We start from the raw sequence: 21,069 nt of genomic DNA, 5'->3' as shown, positions 1-21,069 counted from the left end.
ATAACTAAATAATAAAAAAACGCATTCTTTACAAATTAAAATTGGTTCCAATATAATAAACAAAAAATGTATTTCATAATGTTGACTTACAACATTTTAAATACAAATCAATGTCATTATAAAATAGACAACAAATAATTGGCTCCACTATTCACAAATATCATCCAAAGTATTTTTTTGATGAATAAGTGTTAGAATTTTATTAATTAGGAAATAAAAACACACACACTCACAAAAGAAAGGAAGAAGATGGGTGGATTCAAGATCACACCTGAAAGTCACATGATACTAAGTTCAAAACAAAAAACTAGCATCACAATCAAAGCCATTAAGCGATAAGAGAAGCAATTGGTTCACCCCATACTCACGAGCATCCCACCCTTCATTAGTTTCTTTATCTTTATCTTTTGAGAGAAACAAATAATTATCTTGAATACGATACAAACTAAAATTGACTCAAAAATAATAAAAAATGCACTCAATACTATTGAATAAATAATGTAAAAATGATAAATATATTTTAGATTCACCTGTTAACACTAATAAAACTTGAAGGATGCATTAATATCCCTCCAACTAATTTAAAAATAATAATTTGACTTTATAGATGAATAAAAGCACCAGATTCTACAAATTTAAATGAAAATAAAAAAAAAAAATCAAAAAAAAATCTAATATCTGCCGATTTATTTTCAGAGACAACATCCGTCATTTCCCGCCTTCCTTTCTCTTTTGGGTTCTTTTCATATAAACTTGCTGGTCCTCACAGATTCAGCAATTTTCACAGAGCAACTCTGGTAACAGCATAAATGGCTCCAGTGAAGAGACTCGAACCAGAGCAGGTGAAAAGGGCCGACGAAAAGCCCAAGCGTAAAAAGGTTGCCTTTGTCAAAGGTACAGTTTCGTCCGCACTCATTTTTCTCCATATACTTGTCAAAGTCCTTTCATTAGGGTTTAATGATTCTATTGCACCGGTTTCTTTGTTTAGTCATGTTGTCCTTAGCCGCAGTATTTATCCTAGTGAGCCTCGGTCTATCAAAGGTCTGTCCGGTTGTTTACAGTTATCTAGTATGATTTAGGGTTATTTTCATTTTGGTGGCATGGCGGGTTAGTAGATTGTTATGTATATGGGACAGTACATATTAGTATAGGTTTTTGGTTAGCATAAAGGAAATTGTTGCGCACTTATTTAATCGGCGGTTATGGCGGGATAATTAGGACAAGTTTTGGCCAGGTGCGACGGTATCTGCCGGTTGTTTATGACATAGGATAGACAATAGGTCTTGGGAGTACTTGGTAGGCTGTTTTTTAACTCTCAGAATCAAGGCTCAGGAAATTTTAAATAAATAAATGTGAATTGATTGAAATATATTTTTGAATTTTATTTGGGTTTTTCTTAAATGTACTTTTAGCAGATTCAGCAAGACTAGGCAACTGCCAATGTTTTGAGCTCGCACTCAATGACTACTCTCCAGTGTTTAGTGAGTCTCAACCTAAAGGTTTATGGCGGGTTAATTATGATAGTTTTTCTCAAGCATTCAGAAAATTGTTCTGCACTTGGGTCTGCTACGATGTTTAACCGTTGGTTTTTATTTGATAACGGTGTTTATAACTTTTAATCTACTGTATACCAAATTTGTCTGGACGATCTGTCAAAGTGTATGGCAGATCAACTAGACCCTAGCTTCCAACACAAAGGCATTCTCTGTGTTGTCCTTGTCTATGTCAACTTTCCGTTTCATCATACCACTCTTCACAAGTACCAAATTAATCTAAGTGGATCTAAACAGTCAAAGTCAGAATGAATATAAGTGATTCTGAACAGCTCTAGTCAGAATGGATTTAAGTGATTCTGAACAGCTCAAGCTATTCTTTAGCTCGTCCTTATTTATGTCAATTTACTGTACCTTCCTATCATTCGACTCTTCACAAGAGCTAAGTAGATTTAAGTAGATTTGAGCACCGATCATTCTTCTTTGTTTTCCTTATTTCTGTCAACTCACTCTTTTTCTTTATCCTTGGAAAATTCATAAGTGTCAAATGTCTTTAGCCATTAAGTGGATTTTATGGCTCAAATTATTTTTGGAGTTTTCCTTTCTTATTCCAGGTTTCTTTCATTCCTTAACATTGGACATTTTAAAGATGCCAATCACTTTAAATATTAAGTAGATTTGAACAGGTCAAGATGTTATTTGTGTTGCCCTTGTATTTGTCAACTTTCTCATTATTCTTCATCTCTTCACAATTTTCAAATGGCTTTGTGTAGATTTGATAGCTTAAAGTAATTCTTATGCATTGTCCTTATTTACGTGAACTTCTTGTTTTTTGTTATCTTTTGACTCTTCGCTAGTATGAGATGGCTTTAACTTGATTTGAATAGATTAAGTCATTCTTCATGTCATCCTTGTTTATTTCAACTTTCTCTTTCCCCTTAGCCTTCCACTATTTGCAAGTACCAAATGGTTTAAACTAGATATAAACAACTAAAGTTATTCATCATGTTTTCCTTATTTGTGTAAAATTTCTCTTTGGCCTTATCGCTAGACTCTTCACTAGTGTCGAAGGTCTTTTTGTAGATTTGAATCATTGCTATGGGCAAAGTTGATGGTTCAAATTTAATTGTTTGCCAATTTTTCTAGATTCAAGTGTACAATATATATATAAAAAAAATTACAACTATTATTTGCACTAGTCATACAAATTTAAATAGAAAACACAATTGATAGTCAATTATTCAATGTTCATTGTTTAATGGTAAAGATAATTTTATATTAGTTCATATTAGTGAAAAACAAAAAATCAATACAAATCATCATTTTACTCCAAATTGAGAGTATCAACATGATGAATTAGTTTATCAAAACCACAAGTGGTGTCGGTGCCACTCCCACCAATTGTAGTACGCAAGTCTTATGTAGTAGACTCATGCCTCTCGTACTCCATTGTGACCAAGGGAAGTCATGCAACAAAACCATTTAAGTTGGGATGTTGTGGTGCTACATTCCAATGCCTCGTTGTCCCCTCCTTGTACTCTGACTTGCATGACTGAGAGAAGGTACATGTTGGAATGAAAATAATCCAATTCATCAATCTTTTTCTTTGTCAATTGCTTGCACATAATTGAGTGGATAAAGGAGCATGTACTCTACTTGCACACAATTGCAAAGGAACTTATAGCCTTGTGTGAGATTTGAGACAAAGTCAATGCGTTATTTAAAATTATAGTTGTGAAAGACTAGTAGAAGTTAAAAATTGATGGGAAGAGAGGATATAGGTGATTAATCCTTGCCCATGGAGGTAGCCCAACATACGGGCAACCTTCTTGTACTTGTCTCATAGAGGGCTAAGAATGTGACTTGTTAAAGTTCAAAACTTCCAAATTCACCAATTATAATGTCCTCTACATTTTGAAGAGGGAATAGTCTTGTGAATGTTGCCATTTACTTTTTACCAACTTCAATGTCTTTTTATGGTAGCATCCTTTTGTTTAATTTTTTTCTTCACCTATGCTATAATATTTAAGGTTTTGTCCAAATTCTAGGACATGCAAAGGGGTGGTCATCGTGTTCTTTCAATATAATTTTGTACACTTGCTAGAATGCGCTCTTTCTTTGTAGTTGCTATAATGGGCCTCTTATTTTTTTTGTCTTGAAGCTAATGTTGTTATACATCTCTACATAGCATGGCAGATTCCTACTAGTGAACTTGATCATACTCATTATGTGCTCAATGACACTTAACCTATACTACATACAAGCCCACCAATAGTTATCTAAGATCATGTGCTGGTTTTTTTGGACTTTGTATTTGATTGCCTCCACTTACTCCAAAGGTCGCTGATTACAAGCGTTCTTTTGGGTTAAAATGACTAACTTTAAATCAGGTCATCCTAAGGACCACAAGATGGTGATGAAATGCCCCCCGTCATTGGGACTCAATTCGATGGTGCCAAATTTTACTTGAGTCCTAGCTCTTTTGTGCACTTAGGCCTCATTTCGTCCATCACATATAATCAATATGAGAAATCTTTGTATGGGGTCTCCATTTGTCAATCTTGCTTAAGTGTTACCTTTTTGTTGCCTCTCATGTGCCTATTGTGTGTTAGAAGTTGCAAGGATCTTAAAATGTTTTAAGTGTGGGGTGTTTTATATTAAAATTTTTAAGGGATTGTGCTTTGTTGGAGTTTCAGAGTTTCCCTTTGTGGTATATCTTTTCTTCCAACTCCATTTTGTTCCTTTGTTCTTGTTGGGATATCAAACTTCCCCATTTGATCACATCTTTTGTCCTTTCGTTGCCTTCATCCCTTGTTTCTTGTTGGAATTTTAGAGTTATCCTTCTTGACATCCCTTTCATCCATTCCTTGCCTTTTCCCTTGCGTTTGTTGGTGTTTTGTATTGTCTTACAAGCATGGATGCCTTTCATCCATTCCTTTCTTTTTCCCTTGCCTTTGTTGGTGTTTTGGATTGTCTTAGAAGCATGCATCCCTTTCATCCATTCCCTACCTTTTCCCCTGTTTTCCCTTTGCTTTATTCCCTTGTGGCAAGCTAGGGCATGAAGGAGCCTACAAAATCCTTTGGAATGATAGCTTGGAGATGGCGCAATAACTGTCAGGGCTTGAAATCCTAACCACAGCATTAATGGATGTATTGTAATGTCCCCTTTTTAGCAATTATCTAGCGTTATGTCGTTAGCCCATTTTTCCATGGTCCCGAGGGCTAACCAAGACATTTTAGGGACTAATGAGGAAATTGGCTTAGGTATTTTCAGTTTCAGGCCGATTGGAGGTGATTTGATGGATTTCCAGACACTTAATATTTATAGTAAGTCACCAAGAGTGCAGTGGCAGTGGAAATTTTGATGTATTTTATATGCCGATTTCTTTGGGTTCATTTATTTCCAGTTGGATTGCCATTTTATGGAGTTAATGATTTATTTGGCTAAATTATTAAAAGTTCCTAAAAGTTAAAAGTAAATATTTAACTTAGTGAATTATTTAATGTTGGGACTATAGTCAGGAAAAAGAAAATTAAAAGTGTCCCTTTCATGTGGAGACATAAGGGATAATAATATTTTATTCTAACTTTCATTTATCCCACATTGCTGGTGCATTGGGATGTGTGCCAAAGTAAGATAATAAATAGATGCATTTAATGCTGGAAAATCATCTTGGGAATTGTTGTTCTTGGAAATTGTGAAGCTAGGTTTCTGGAGAAATCTGGTAATTTTTCTTGGCATTTGAGGACGAAATCCCTCAGGTGTGACCCTTTCTATGCCTGTGAAAGATCAGGTTTGGAGAGTCGTACAAAATTAAATGATATTGGAGTGTCATTGAAGTTGTGTTGGGGGTCTGAAGACACAGCAAAGACGATGTTTTTTCAGGTATTTCTTCCATCTAAAATTTCTGAGTTTGCTATAGCAGTTCGAACAGTGCTTCTAGTAGTTTTGAATCTGAAAAAGCTGGGCGTATAAAAAGGAAAAAATTCTCTTGGTAATTATATTTGTGGAAGCTACAACCTGGACGCAATATTACAGTAACAGGTATAAATCCAAAATGAATATGTCACAGCATTAAGCATGGACATCGGTCAAGGGTCAGTCACTTCTGAGGTGTAACATTACTATGACAGGGAAATTTGTAATATTATTTCTGAGTATCAAACCTTTGGGTTGGACAAAACCCTGCTACCTTGGCTGTGCAAATTTGACAAGCCTGTCTGAGTCGTGTGTTATCAAACTGGATGGGACACAAATCATATTGCTAGTGGCGTAATGAAATTTTGATTGGGCGAATTTAATTTCATGTATTTCTTATCACCTCTGCCAAGCGACACACACGGATTTTGTGGCTGACTGATTTCATCACGAATTTCTGTCAATACACGAACTTCCCTGGGATGGAGTTATTTAAAATGATGACATGAAGAGTGGTGATTGCTGTGACAGGGCTGTGACTCTTTTACGAACCGAGTTGAGCTAATGTAATTCAGTACTGCTGGGAGACAATTCATACAACAATACTAGTGTGAGAGCTGTAGCGGGCTGCAGTAATCTTGAACAACGTCGATAGACTGCTGGAGCAAATGTGGCGTCAATTTTCCAGGTTGCTTATTTCCTATTTGTAGTTGTGAAGATTAATATACTTTGGAAACTGTGGTGTGGTTGGTTGAAGGCACTGTACAAATTTCATTTAAGACTGAAGTTAAGTTTGATGTTTAGATTTATGTATGAAAGTTGACATGAGGAATGAAGCATAGAATATTTTCTTGTCTGAATTTGCATTGTCCTTGAATGTAAAAATTTTCATGAATGAAACTATCAAACAACAAGCGCACCAGGTACCAGCTAAACAACAGTAAACCATTCAGCAAAACAAAAAAAAAACAGACCTTGTCCAATTGACAACCAACTGTTTGACAAAATGCCTTCAGTTAGTTTGATAAGGGAATTGGCAAATAAGGCAGTCTGTTACATGTATGCACATCTTGATCTCTTTTCATTGTTGGAGGTGCATGTGAATCCATGCCTTAAGGTGAACAATTGTTTTAAAAATCTAATTAGGTAGTTGCAATGTCTTATTGGGACATTAATGGTGATGTAGGTTGTGTGGGAAGGTAGGTGGGTTTGAATAGTGCAAAACATAATAGTTTTGAAGTTTCTAGGGAATAAGGCAAAGGGAAAACAAATAAGATACATAAAAAGGACAGACCACAGGGGTCCATAGAATGTCATAGAAATTTATACCTGCATAGATCCCAAGGCAATGGAAGTACAGAATGTACAAGAATAAAGTAACAAAAAAGCACAAAATATTGAAATAATAAAGTAAACTATTAAAGAGCAAGGAAAAGAGATCATCAATGCTACCGAGGCTATGAAACACTCTGAAGAACTTGTATACATGAAGACAAAAAATAGTGTTGGGGTGGTTGTTGAGGGGTTTGCCTCAATTGAACCCTTTTTTGGTCTTTCAACCTCTACTGATAGCCAATTAGGTAGATGGATAAATAGAACAAAATGTAATGCTATTGATAAAAGATAAAATGTGATATGCTATGTCAATATTGAAATATCACAAGTTAGAAGCACATATTACCACAAAGGAAGAGATGCAATCAGTCCAACTTGAAAATCCCTTTTAAAAGTTGCCATGATCTCCCAATGACAGTTTTTTCAATGCGATTGGATTGTACTTAGCCAATATGGGTCAAATAAGTTATATATGCAAGAGCTTCAAAGTGTTGTATCACAGTGAAAGCTTCAAAGAGAGCAAGAGAGTAGTATTGCCAAGAGTGTGAGAGAGAGCTTGTGTGTGAGATGCTCGTTCCTCTTTTGAAAAGGGGAAGGTTTTACAAACTTAGAAGGTTTCGGTGTGTGTGGGAGACCCAATTTGGTTGATAGGAGCGTTACATTGGCAGATTCCAAGAAATGTGAATCACGCATTTGCACAAGATGCTAGTGCACCGCACAAAGGTCTAAGCGTAGCGCTTTTGTCCAGGAAAATGGGACTCCAAAAATTGTTGATTAAACATATTTAGCTATATAATACATATTTCCATGTCATCATAGCACAAATTCAGAATTATCTTTTTCCATACTAAGGGGGAGGTTTAGTGTAGTGTGAAATAGCAAGGGTGTGCAATTTTCGACTCTACATCTTGTCTCCACTTTAGCAAGCATATGTATCTTGTAAAATATGTGAGCTAAAGCAAAGTAATGTAAAATTTTAATCAAAGGATATAGCTAGGGATGTGGGGTCTTCAATCTATGTGGATATGCCCTAAGGAGAAGATCTACAAAACAGTTGAGATATCCTTAATAAAAATGATGTGTTAAGATGAAAATTTCACAAGCATGTTAGGCAAAAACAACATAGAGTAGACAAATATGCAAACAATTAAAAATGCAATTGTTGATAAATGATTTGATAGGCATGGTTAGCAAGTTGTGTTATGCTAGAGACCATATAGAGATTTTGTTTAGACCATGATTGTTGCAAATGCATTGCAGGACAACTATGGAAAATGATATAAAAATCTACAGTCTAGCATGTTGTCCCATGCTAGGTGGTTTGAAATGATGCTAGATTGCTAAGATGATTAATTTTTTTAAAAGAATGTGATTATGCATTATGATAGCCCCCCTTTAAAATAATTTGCATGACTTCTTAGGAGTGCAATTTGTTTTAAGGAGAGAGAGAATTAGGATGTTGTGTCATCTAATACATAGCGAGATGTATTCATGTAAGTATGATTCAGTAACAGTAATAGATATATATCTAATATTATTAGTGAATTGACATCACTCCCCAAATGCAGTGGAACAAGTACAAAGTAAGAAGGTTGACATGAAAACATATAAAGTTTTGGGTCAACATGGAAAAGACCTAAATGCCTCTATGCTTTGCATCATCCTCAAAGGCAAGGAAAAACAAATTTACAACACATATAGAGGAATGATGAAAGAGATAGAAAAATTTACAACAAATACAAAAAGAAGATAGAGCTTCCTTTGTAAGAAGAATAGGTGCAATAATGTTAGTGCTAGAAGAAGGTGGATGAAGCTTCTTTTTGCGATGTGCTGAAATGAGGTCTTGCGTAAACTTGCGCTTAGGTGATTGATGGGGTATGTTCACATCAATCGTGGCAGGTTTGAGAATGTCAAGGAAGGTCTAATGTTGGGTACTTTGTGGAGTGAGATGCACAACAAGAGTAATACTAGATATGACTTTTGTGTTGGACATATCTAGGGGCTCAACAAAAAGGCAGTTTGTGAGGAAATGTGGTGATCAATGGAGGGTCTGTCAAAGGAGCAACGAACACTTGCATCTGTTTAGGACGAGGTTCATCGAGATCATTAAGAGGGGTCGTAGTTGGGGTAGAAGATGGATTAATTCATGGTGCAAAAGAGGAAGTAACTGACTTGGGTGTGATCGAGTCAAGAGGTGTTTGTATTGGAGAAGGATGTTCATCCTCCATCATCTACAAAGCAACTTGTTCACAAGCCAATGCTCACCTACAACGTTTAAGCTCACATGCAAGTTAGTTTGGTGGGTACATGAACCTCGAATAGGTGTTTGAGCTGACATAGTATTGTTGTTCCTTGAGTGGAACTGTCTTCACCTTTGAAGGAGGTGGAGGCACATGTTAATAGGAGTATGAGGTACTTGAGGTGTATGCAGACTATAATTGGTCACGATTCCTTTCCTTTGCTTGCCTTTGGGGTGGTAGGAGGAACAAAAGGCACGCTTGGAGGACAAGAGACAGATGGTGTGCTTGAGGATCTACCTCCATTAGTCTGTTTCCTTTTTCCTTATGAGACGAATCTAGTTGTTGCAAGAACTACATGAGGTTGAAAGACATGAGGTGAAGACTTAGTCAACATGGGTGCCTTTCTTTTCTCTACATTAGGAACACAAGTAAGAACAAAAGACATTGACGAAGGTGTGGAATTTTTTTGGGGAGGGGTTGTCTACTCAAGGGAGCATGCATATCTTTGCCTCCCAAAGAGGAAGGCATAGAGTTAGAGGCATGCTTCAACTGTTGAGAGATGGGTGGGGATGCAACCATAGGAGGCGTTGAAGGAGTAGAAGAGCGATGTTGACCAGCTAGCTTTGAATTTAGAATATGCTTTGAATAATAAATAACCTCCAAGTTGCAAGGGTCCTATTGGACGAGGCCAAAAGTGGTCAAGAGACAAGTGCCCACGATTTATCAGTGGCTTATATCTAGTGTCCTAGATAATGTGCATGACATTGTTGTCGGGGAATTTAAGACATTTGTGGCAACTGAAGCGATCATATTCATAGTAATCAGCCATGAAATGCCTAGTTTCACTATGAATAGATGAGATTTAAGGATCACTACAAATGTTGCATCAATCGTTTTGGGTCCAACTTGGATCGACAAAGTGATAGACCCCATAGATGGTACAGAAAGACCATTGTGATTACTAATGGTCATAGAAGATTTATTATATTTTTCTTTTTGGAAACCATTAATAAATAGTTTTTCTTTTGTAATGGCATTAACTCTTCCAACGGGGGCAACAAGAACACCACTAATGGTCTTCTGGTTAAAACAAACAAGAATGTGAAGAGGAGTGTATTCTCCTATGTAAGGAAGATCATTATATGTGAATGTTATATCAAGAGAATTGACATCATGATCTTGTAAAGAAATAGGAGCAATGCTGACCATATTGACATACTCACAAGGTTTTGAAGGAGAACTTGTATTTGTAACAAAGTTTGTAGAATGTGATGGAATGGGATTTGTGTATATTTGTAGTTGTTGGTTTAGTTTTGTAACGGATTTGTTTGCATGTTGTTTCTTATCACGTATCGGGATGATATTGTTATTGATGTAGTCTTGGACTAAGTGTCAAAGATAGATACATAGGTCGGTATCATGCCCAGGGACACGATGATATTGATAAAATGCATGCTCACCAAACTAACCTGGATATGGTTAATTTGAAGGGAGTGGTCTAATTTCCAAAAGGGTAATTAATTTATCCTTTAGAAGCCTCTTCATGATACTATAATAGCTATCAAACAGTTTGGAAAATTGTTTATGTTTCTCAGGTGCTAATGCAAAAACCTCAGGAGCTTGCAGTATATTAATGACATTAGCTTGACTGAAAGGTTTGTTCTTTTTGTACCCTCCAAAAGAAGTTGCTGCACCTTGACTATCAAAGTGAGATGATGAGCAGGAGCCCCCATATTGAGTTACGTTTTGCTAATAGTTGTCCAATGTAGTTACAGATGCACAAAAGTTTTGTATTTCAATAAAAAGATCTCCCTAAGTAGTGGTTGCAAGTTTTTGATGAACACACACATGACATTGAAATAATGGATTACATTGGGGATCTACGAGAAAATAGATTGATAGCATAAAATGAAATTAATCACTTTTTCCCCACTTCCTTGCTTACAATGAATGAGGTCAATGAAGGTGACTTGCTAACCAATGTTTGCTTGGAAGTGTTGTAGGAATTGATTAACCAATTGATCAAAAGAGTTAATAGAATGGTCGGGGAGGGAGCAAAACCAATCCAACATGGTATCCTTGAGTGACCGTGGGAAGAGTTTTGCTAACAACTCATCTTGGAAAAGAAAGTCATTGCATAAAAGAGAGACTCCTCAAACCCTTGCGATGAAGGAGTGCTCAAGGTATGCAAAGCTAAAGGGTTGTAGTGATAGTAAGGTTGAACTAGTAGTTGCGATGAAGTATGTGTAAGGTTAGCTAGCTGACTCTGCATTTGACCCATGTTTTGAAGTAGTGTGTAAAGGATGGAGTTAAGTAGAGCAACAAAAGTTTGGATTGCAGATGTCAAAATGCTAGAAGTTTGAGGTGGGGTTGTGTTGTGACGTATTCACACATCGCCCCATTGCAAATGGGGATGTCGCTAGGGGGATCACTAGGATGGCAGGCTCTGTTTGAGCTAGGGGGAGTCAGCATGTGCTCCGAGTTAGGGTCATCTTCGAAAGTCTTCCTTAGGACAAAGTTTTGCTCTTGTTGCTAATTGTGTCTTGTTTGAGTTTGAGGAGGTCAATGAAGCTTGGTGAGTGAATATCCTCTTTGAAGGTCTGAGTTAGGTCAAGTTGGTGAGTGATGAAGTCTGGAATGTCATCCTGATCTTCAAATGTCTTGAAATTTGGCTGTCTGGAATGTCATCTTGATCTTGAAATTTGACTAAGTCTGGAAAATTGAAGAATCCTCCAAAAACTAGATTTTGCATTATAACTCTTGGAGGTCCGAAACCACTCGGACAAAGTTTTGCTCTTGTTGCTAATTGTGTCTTGTTTGAGTTTGAGGAGGTCAATGAAGCTTGGTGAGTGAATATCCTCTTTGAAGGTCTGAGTTAGGTCAAGTTGGTGAGTGATGAAGTCTGGAATGTCATCCTGATCTTCAAATGTCTTGAAATTTGGCTGTCTGGAATGTCATCTTGATCTTGAAATTTGACTAAGTCTGGAAAATTGAAGAATCCTCCAAAAACTAGATTTTGCATTATAACTCTTGGAGGTCCGAAACCACTCTCAAACATCCTGTCAGTATATAAGGAAATGTCACTTATACTTAAATGTTATGTTCCATATATGAATCCTGACGGAGAGACCAAAATGTCAAATTTCACTCCTGACCCTTCCAGAGGGTCCAAAGCGAATTCCTCTATAGGACATTCTACTTTGATCCAAACTTAGAACTAACTCATTCCCAGGCATTATTGAGGGCAAAACACTTATTTGGAGCGAAGAAATGTGAGAGATGAAGTCAAGATTTGAGCCTAAAAGAAATTTCGCTCCTGACCCTTCCAAAGGGTCCAGAGCGGAATCCTCCATTTGACCACCTTTTTTGCCTTAGGCCCTAGAGTGACCTTGTCTGGAGCTAGTTTGATAGCAAATTGCCTTGATTAGGATGAAAGGAAGTTGAATTGATTGCGTTTGAGGAAGAATTGGATGGATGAAGTGCAAGATCAACCTGGAAAGAGGATTTGGCTCCTGACCCTTCCAAAGGGTCTAGAGCGAAAATCCTTATACCTCTTATTTTCTTCCTTGTTTTGGCTAGGCGTTGGCATGTTGGAGGGTGAATTGGTATGTTCTTGCCTTGAGAGGTAGTTGGATGCTTTGAAAGATGAAGATTTTGCCTAAATCATGAATTTCGCTCCTGACCCTTCCAAAGGGTCCAGAGCGAAATTCTTTATTAACCTCATTTGCTTCCATGCTTGGGCTTCAAACCTTGTTCCTTGGGTGAAGAGTGATGGAATTTTACCTTGCAAATAAGATTGGGATTGAAAAGATGAAGAGTCAAGTCTAGAATGAGAAATTCTTTCCTGACCCTTCCAAAGGGTCCAGAGCGAAATTTCACAAAACCACTCTTTTCCCTCAATTTTATGCCAAGTCTAGGGTGGTTCAAGGTGAATTAGGATTGGAAGTGTCCTTAGGTGTGACTTTGACTTGCTAGTTATTATCAAATTTGAAGGAATTGAGCCAAATCATGAATTTCGCTCTTGACCCTTCCAAAGGGTCCTGAGCGAAATTCCTAAAATCACCTATTTTCCCTTCAAAGCAAGTCAAATCCTTGGTTTTTATGGCTTGGATGGGTGTGAAGTGGCGTGACCTTGCCTTTGAAGGTGGATGGAAGTGAGAGGAATGAAAGAATAAGCTCAAAATATGAATTTCGCTCCTGACCCTTCCAAAGGGTCCAGAGCGAAATTCCTTAAAACTACCTTTTCCTTTCATTTTTATTCCAAGCTAAGCCTAGACCAAGGTGGAAGAAGTTGGCAGATGCCCCTAGGATTGCCCTTGAATGGATTGCCGCCTCCAGAAACGAAGATTTTAAGCTTGGACAAGGATTTCGCTCCTGACCCTTCCAAAGGGTCTAGGGCAAAATCCTAAATAGGTCCTCTCCTTGGCCATGGTTTTTGGCGAAATTCTCCTTATTAGCCATTTTTGAGGCCAAGTAAGTGTTGTCAAGTTGAGAAAAGGATTCAAATGGAGAATCAAGTAATAGCAAATTGAAAGAAATGGAGTTGAGTGAGGGAAAACAAGCAAAGAGAGAAATTCGCTCCTGACCCTTCCAAAGGGTCCAGAGCGAAATTCTCCAAATCAACCATTTTCTCCTTGAGTGAAGCCAAAACATTGATTCCTATGGCATGGTTGAAGGTGGAGTGAGGTATTCTTGCCTTGTTAGGTGAATTGAAGTGAAGGAAGTCAAGAAATAAGTCTAATGCTTGAATTTCGCTCTTGACCTTTCCAAAGGGTCCAGAGCGAAATTCTTAATTTCACCTAACTTGCCCATAACTAAGGTCAGGACATGGATCCCTAGGCTTTGGAGAAGAGAAAACTAAGCATATACTTGCCTTGGGAAGAATTTTGGAGTAAAGGAGTGATATAATTGTCTTGGAATGCAAATTTTGCTCCTGACCCTTCCAAAGGGTCCAGGGCGAAATCCCTTATAGGTCCTGTCCTTGGCCAGGGTCCAGAGCGAAATTTTATGGGGCCTGTCCTTGGGAAGGATCTCAAGCGAACTTCATTTTGATAACTCTTGTTGATGTTTTAAGGTAGAAAATGCAATGTTGAATGAATTTATTATGTGTACTTAATCATCCTTGGTTTATTTTGCAGATGGAAGAAGACCAGGCTAGGGCATGGACGACCACTTCCAGTCCATCATCATCAAGGACGTTCCACAGGCAAAAGGGGAAGACTCAAGGTGCTTTGAGGCATTGGATGACTAGGAGTGTTCAAGGAGTTCAAGTTAGCCTCAAGACCTCATTCTACCACAAGATAACAAAGAAAGGCTTTGCCAACAAGGCGAGGTGTACTTCCCGAGAAGGATGACTTGACAGTCAGGACCTCATCAGACACATGGGAGTCAAAGAAAGGCACACCATTCATCAAGCACATTAAAGACAGAGGAGGATCAACCAAGGTCAATGCAAGGGTACGTTGAAGAAGTAGATAGTTTCAGAAGAGTTAATCAAAGTTAACTTTTCAACATCATCAAATTGAATATAAAAAGAGGAAAGAGCAAGTACTAGACAAGGTGGCATCCCAGTCATCATTCCTCCAGTCAGATTGGTCCACCTCAGCATGACCAAATTCAATGTACCTACTTTACTGGAGGTGGCACAAACTTTGATGTACCTACCCCTGCTTCCTATTGGTCCTCACACTTGGAATGTAATTTTCTAATTGGCTAAGGAAGTTTGTTGTAACAAACCCTAATTAGGGTTTCTATCTTGTAATCCTAGCCATTGATTCTAAGTCAATCAGAGCCGTCTGTTTGTAAAGGGTTCTCTATATAAAACCCTGGCTCCTCATTTGTAAAGGTTAATAGTTGGTTAGATAATAGTCAGAGATTGATTAATAGAGAATAGATAGTAGAATAGCAAATAGAATAGCAATTAGAGTAGATTAGGAAGAGAAGGCAAGAAATTGTTGCCTTGATGGTAAATGAACCCCCTTTTCATTGAAGATATGGTGAAATGTGTCGTTTCTTTACAATATGCATGGTCTCTTGTGGAATCTTCATTGTAGATGATAAATGATTAGATTGAATGAAAGAAGTTATTGAATGCACTCGCATGGAATCCCCCTAGTCCAAACCACTAGCCTCTTGTTGACTGTAAGTGTGCCTTGCGTGGTCAATTGGCATAGAATGAGCTTAATCTCAAGTCATTACACGTCTATTGTTCATGCATTAACTTGAATGATGATCAGTATCTGATGGTATTTGATTTGAATATATTTTGAAGCATCCCTCAGAAGATCGCATTGAGTTGGTGTCGGATTGTTCAAGCCTGATGGTTAGACCCAGCCCAGTAGGACTCCACCTAGTCGTTCATCCATCTTCTTGCATTCTAGGCCTTAGAGTAGACTCTCTAAACTCTGTACCTTTTGCCATTTCTTTATCTTCCAACTAGTAGATAGGATTTGAGTTCCATTAAATCAGATGCTCAGGCAGTCAAATGTAAGTCCCCTTGTGATTCCAGCAAAATCACATCGTACCGCAAAGAGCTTATCCACACGTAGAGAACCTACATAACGGAACCTTGGAGTCGCTCCGATTGAACCTTCTGCGAAATCTTTAGCATTTGGGGGGCTTTGTTCAAGAGAGGATAAGGTACCTTTAGGTATTTTATTCTGTGTTTGGTTGTGTACAAAAGACACATCAGCAGGTTGTTTGAGTAGCAACAAATGTAGCATCAAAGGTAGGTTGAGATGTGAAAATAGGATGCATATCTATCAAGGGTTGATAGGTTTCAAAAGGACTTAGAGTTGCAGCAATGTAAAATCTGCTAAAAAACCCTATGGAAGGAACAATATACTTCATAGGTGATGTGTTCACCATATGAATGGTAGGTCCTAACATTGACATAGATAATTGCGTGTCGTGATGTTAGTCTATGAGTCTTTTGGGTTTCCTAGAACATAGATTGTAGAATGGAACATGGTGTTGGAAAGATCAGGAGCCCGTAGTGAAGCTGTGCACACTTCAGGGATCAACCAAGAAATAAGCCAACTACAAGAGAATGTTAGAATATAAGCTTGAATAAACAATGGAGATCACAATGAAATGGTTTAGATGAAATTGATGTGATACAATGTACAAATGAGCCTTGCTTATAAAGGGAAGGTGATGAGTTAGAAATGCAACTACCTTGATACAAATATAAAATGCATGATGTATTGTGAAACTAATATTAAATAATGAGTTGTGACTCATATATAACTAGAATGACACCTAGGATAACTAACATGAACAATATTAAATGATTAGTTACATGTGACAACTAAGCTATGTTAAGTAAACTTAACAATGTGAATAGGTGCTAACTATGAACTAGTTAGGATACAACCTTATTCACATTAACAACCCCCTCCCAAGTGCAGCTTGGGGAGAGATTATTATGCAAATGATGCAAGGCTAATATTAAGATGCAATATATGGGTCTTGACAACTAGGCCATGATAGGTATGTTGAAGACACCCCAAGATTGAGGAGGGGGGTGAATTAGTCTTGAACAAATACTTAACTTTTTAACTACAATTCAAATTCTAAAACCTTAATCAGATCAACAACAATGAAAGATAAAACAATAAACACCAATGCACAAGAGAACAATAGATTACGTGGAAAACCCAAGAAGGGAAAAACCACAGTGAGAGCTATCTCACAATATATGAAACAATAGTGCACATTTGTTTCAAAGGTCATTGCCTAAGGAAGCGCACTGCACTTGGAATGGACTTGCTATTGAAGAATGCTACCTTAGGGTAAGATACAAGATATGAGGACTTTGTTGAAGAGACTCACTATCTCAAAGTAGGATACATGAATGTTTGAAATACAATGAATAAGCCTTCAACATCACAACTTTGAGCAGTCTCCTTAGAATGTAGGCATTCTTGACATGCTGCCTCAAGCAACTATTGAACAATTCAGCTCGAAAACTTTCACCACACACTTTTACTGTGTCAACTTCACATCTTCCACACACCACACAAATCCAACACACTTGCAATTAATTTGATCTTTTATATATACCATCCACATCATCTCAAAACTCTAATTAGGTCGGCCAGAATAGGGGACAAGCTATTACCCCAACAAGTCGGCCTCAAAAACATAATTGTAGTGAAAGCCATCCGATCCTGGAGATAGATAGGACCTAAAACATCTTATTACAACATTCAATGTGGCCCTAAATATCAACCACGTTGGTGCACGCCATCCAAAGTTAGCAATAGGGTAATGTGTAGCTCACCCATTTGGCCCAAAACACAACTTCCAAAAGAATTTACTCAATGCTGATCACCATGAGACATAGCAGGGCCCAAGGATAACTCATCACAACCTCCAATGTTGGCACAAGGCCCGAAATGCACAGCGCAAACAAGAGAATAAACCCAATTGGTTGGATAATCACAAATCACCTTGAAAACCAACATCAACGAATATGTGGCACCAAAAAGATAAATCAATGTCTTGCAGGCCACATAGAGATGTTCCTTGAACATCCAACAACATTCCCAAATACTCATTTCATATTGTCATACCAAAACAAGGTTGTGCAACCAATCTAATACAAAATTCTTCAACTGTGGATGCCTAGACAACAAAATCATGAGATAGAACAATGTCAAACATACTTGTAGAACACTTAATCATTGAAAACTGAATTGAGACATTGCACACACATTCTAAGCATGTCCACCAAGCCGCAACATCAGCAACATCAATGCAGAGCATTTTTTGGACTGGTCTTGACAAACAACCATCTTGCCAACATACTGTATTTAGCAACAACACCTGCACAACACCAGGGACTTGAAAAGATAGGAGTGCAACGTCCACAGAGCATGTATGTTAAGTCCAAAACTACAAATTATAGTATCAAACGCAGAGCATCCTCTCAGATAGTCTTCAACACATCTTGCATTCTCATTTTTCACCATCTTCTAGAGACTAGAACAGCTTTTTAGCAACATTTGCTCTCTCAAGAGCAACAAAAGAGATAGAACAATCGACTGTAGCATACACAAGATCTTCACAACATCATACGCATTTCATCACCATGCTTCAAATCCTCATCTTAATACTGCTAATCCTCATCTCAATGCTTCTAATCCTCATCTTAATATAGCATCATTATGATAACATCTCTGCTGACAACCAACAAGACATGGGATCTAGACATGAACCTTATCACTCCATCACCATCTCACATCATCATTATCATTATCAATAACACCACAATATAGTGTGTAGATTGACACAAATTGAGGGTGGACATCTACACAATAACATCTCTAGACACAACTGAACTTAATATCAATCTCCACCAATCTCCACAATGCTTTACACACAACTTCACATGTGACATCAATGACAACACTACATTGAGTGTTGACATAAATGACAACACCTAGGCATCAATGACAACAATCTCCCACAAGTTACCCATGCACAACTAATCATGCAACTATTTTCTCACAAATGGAGAAAAGGGGTAAACCTTGTGGGACAAAGATCCTCTTCAAAATAGAGATATGCAAAATATTTGCAAGTGATAAATTATGTGATGTATGGAGGTCTCCCATCAATACCCTTTTAGAATTGCATCCATCACAACAATACAATACAATTAGCCCTCCAATGCAGGGAAAGATAGAGACAACATTGCCCCCCATAATGAAGAATCATCAAAACCATTGAAGCATGTTTGGAGCCAAAAGAGAATCTAATGATGACAAACAACATATCTCCCCTTGGGAAGAAAGATATCCAATGTTGCATGTGGAAGAAACTCCATATCCATGATGAAATGAGAAGGAAGAAGTCTCAACAATGAAAGCTCTGAAGAAGAGTCAAGTGCCTCCACAAATGTCTCGTCAAGGCTAGGAAGATCTCCAATCAAAGAAGAAACAATGGATGGAGGAGATTCAAGAACATCCTCCAATGTGAAATTTGCAAAGAGAAGTAATGCTTCCACAAGCATGTCCTCCAAATCTGAAGTAGAAGAATGGGAAGCCAAGTTGGATAGACCTGAAATGAAATCATCTTGGAACCACAAATTTGAAAAACCAAATAGCTCGTGCTGTGTCTATATCTTGGAATCCATGTTAACTATAAACTCTGATGTAGTAAGTAATGGATCAATCATGATTAGATCCACATGGTTCCCCATAAGAAGATCCATAATGCCATTAAGAGGAACTCTATTACTTCCCACATTGGATAAAGGAGACAAAGGAAAATAAAAGCCATCATCATCAATGAAGTGATCAAAGTTATACACCTTAGGCTGATGATTTTCCTTACCCACTGCATAAATCTCTCTTGTGGCATGATGAATGAACATTGGTCCTGAAGTAAACTTAACTGCATTGCCTACTTGTGTAATCTAATATACTGAAAGTAGAGTGTGGGCGATCTTAGGAATGCAATGAACATTAACCATCAAACCATCAAACCATCACTAAAATCAATATTACCGATTGCAACAACATGAACAAATTGATTGTTTGCAGTTACGAGTCTATCACAATATGGCTCTCTAAGAGTACGTGGAACCATGACATTAGGTGAATGGGCAATGTGAACTGAAGCTCTTGAATCAACAATCCATCCAATGCCCCCAAGTGCATGAGCGGTAATCAAGGCATGACCCTTTCCTTTGTAACTAGGGGAAGTGTCCCCATGTTTGGTAGAAGGATAAGGTAGATTAGATGTAGAAGGAATGAAAATATTATGCTCCTTGAGTAATTGTTTCAACTCATGATTTTCCTTCCTATAGAAATTTTGTTCACTATGCCTTTCTTTCTTACAAAAACCACATTTTGGTCTCTCCTTCTTATCTTTAGCCTCTTTGGAAGAGGGGGCGGGAGTCTCATTAGATTTTGTCTTGGGCTTGTTCTTTTTCTTCCCTTTCCCTTTGCCTTGAGGTGGAGTAGCAACTAATGCATGAGACTTAGTGACATCGTTTTGACAAAGTTCTGATTTTTCTCTAGTCAACCTCTCACAAAAAGACTCAAATGATGGCATTACAAATTGTGCACCCAACCCATCCATAGTGGAATAAAAGGAAGTAGCAAAATATGAAGACACCCACCAATTTAGACAAAATCAAGAAAATGCATTCCTTATCAGATTTGTCTTTGCCACAACCTCGTAATTGAGAATGCAAAGACTTCAACTTAACTAAATAGTCCTTAATAAAAGGAAATGTATGAACAAAAAGAGATGCCAATTCTGCCTCTAGTTGCATAGCTCTAATTTCACTAATTAAACCAAAGAGACTTTGATAATTATCTCATATCTCTCTTGGTGTAGTGCACTCTTCAACATGGAAGAACAAGGAATCTGAAACATGCATAGCAATTAGGCCCATCGCCTCGTCGCATTTGTTTTGATGTGCAAAACGCTCATACTCCTTGGTGAAGGTGGGCTGTTGTTCATTCAATGCAAACCATAAACCTTTTGACAAAAGTAAATGCTGTATCCTCACCTTCCATGCGTGATAGTTGTGAGGAGTGAAAACCTGAAATCTTGGATGAATCATGTGAGTGACACCACAAAAATCAAGCAAAATGGCAATTTTGAAAGAAATTGATTGCAAAAAACTCCTTGGATATGAAAATTACCCTATGGGATTGAAACAAGGCAACCTGATATGGCAACAGTGGTGGCAGGAAGGCCAGATAGGCCAATGGCTTGAGACGATATGTTGGCATTGAGAGGCATCCATCAAAGCAAGTAGTATGTAGCCAAGGTGAAGCGATGTCAACTGATGTAAGCTCGCAGCCAAAGAGAAAGATGACGGCCTAATGTATGATCGAGCTTGATGCAAAGGGATCTCGGGTCAAAAGATGACAGGTTAATGTATGACCCAGCTTGATGCAAAGGGATCTCAGGTCAAAAAATGTAGTCACAGCTAACCATAGTCAATAGCTACACACCCATGATGCCAAGACGTAGAACCTTTGTCAGCAATATCGAACTCGACTAAAACATATGCCATTGATTCAAATGAATTCAGTCAACCAAAATATGTTTGTAGCCA

At 37.8% G+C, this 21,069-nt stretch overlaps 1 protein-coding gene across 1 annotated transcript in view; it reads left to right on the top strand.

Moving 5' to 3' along the window:
* Positions 1–681: 681 nt before the first annotated feature.
* The window catches only part of LOC131072129 (probable histone acetyltransferase type B catalytic subunit), a 43,755-nt gene continuing 23,367 nt past the window's right edge, over positions 682–21,069 (top strand). The window contains exon 1 of the mRNA XM_058008192.2: positions 682–894. Coding sequence (XP_057864175.2) covers positions 810–894 — 85 coding nt within the window. The 5' untranslated portion in view covers positions 682–809. The remainder of the gene's footprint in view (positions 895–21,069) is intronic.

This window comes from Cryptomeria japonica, chromosome 6, assembly GCF_030272615.1.
Source record: "Cryptomeria japonica chromosome 6, Sugi_1.0, whole genome shotgun sequence".
In the NCBI taxonomy this organism is placed as follows: domain Eukaryota; kingdom Viridiplantae; phylum Streptophyta; class Pinopsida; order Cupressales; family Cupressaceae; genus Cryptomeria; species Cryptomeria japonica.
The sequence above is the reverse complement of the archived record's forward strand: the minus strand, read 5'-3'. Positions and strand labels throughout refer to the sequence as shown.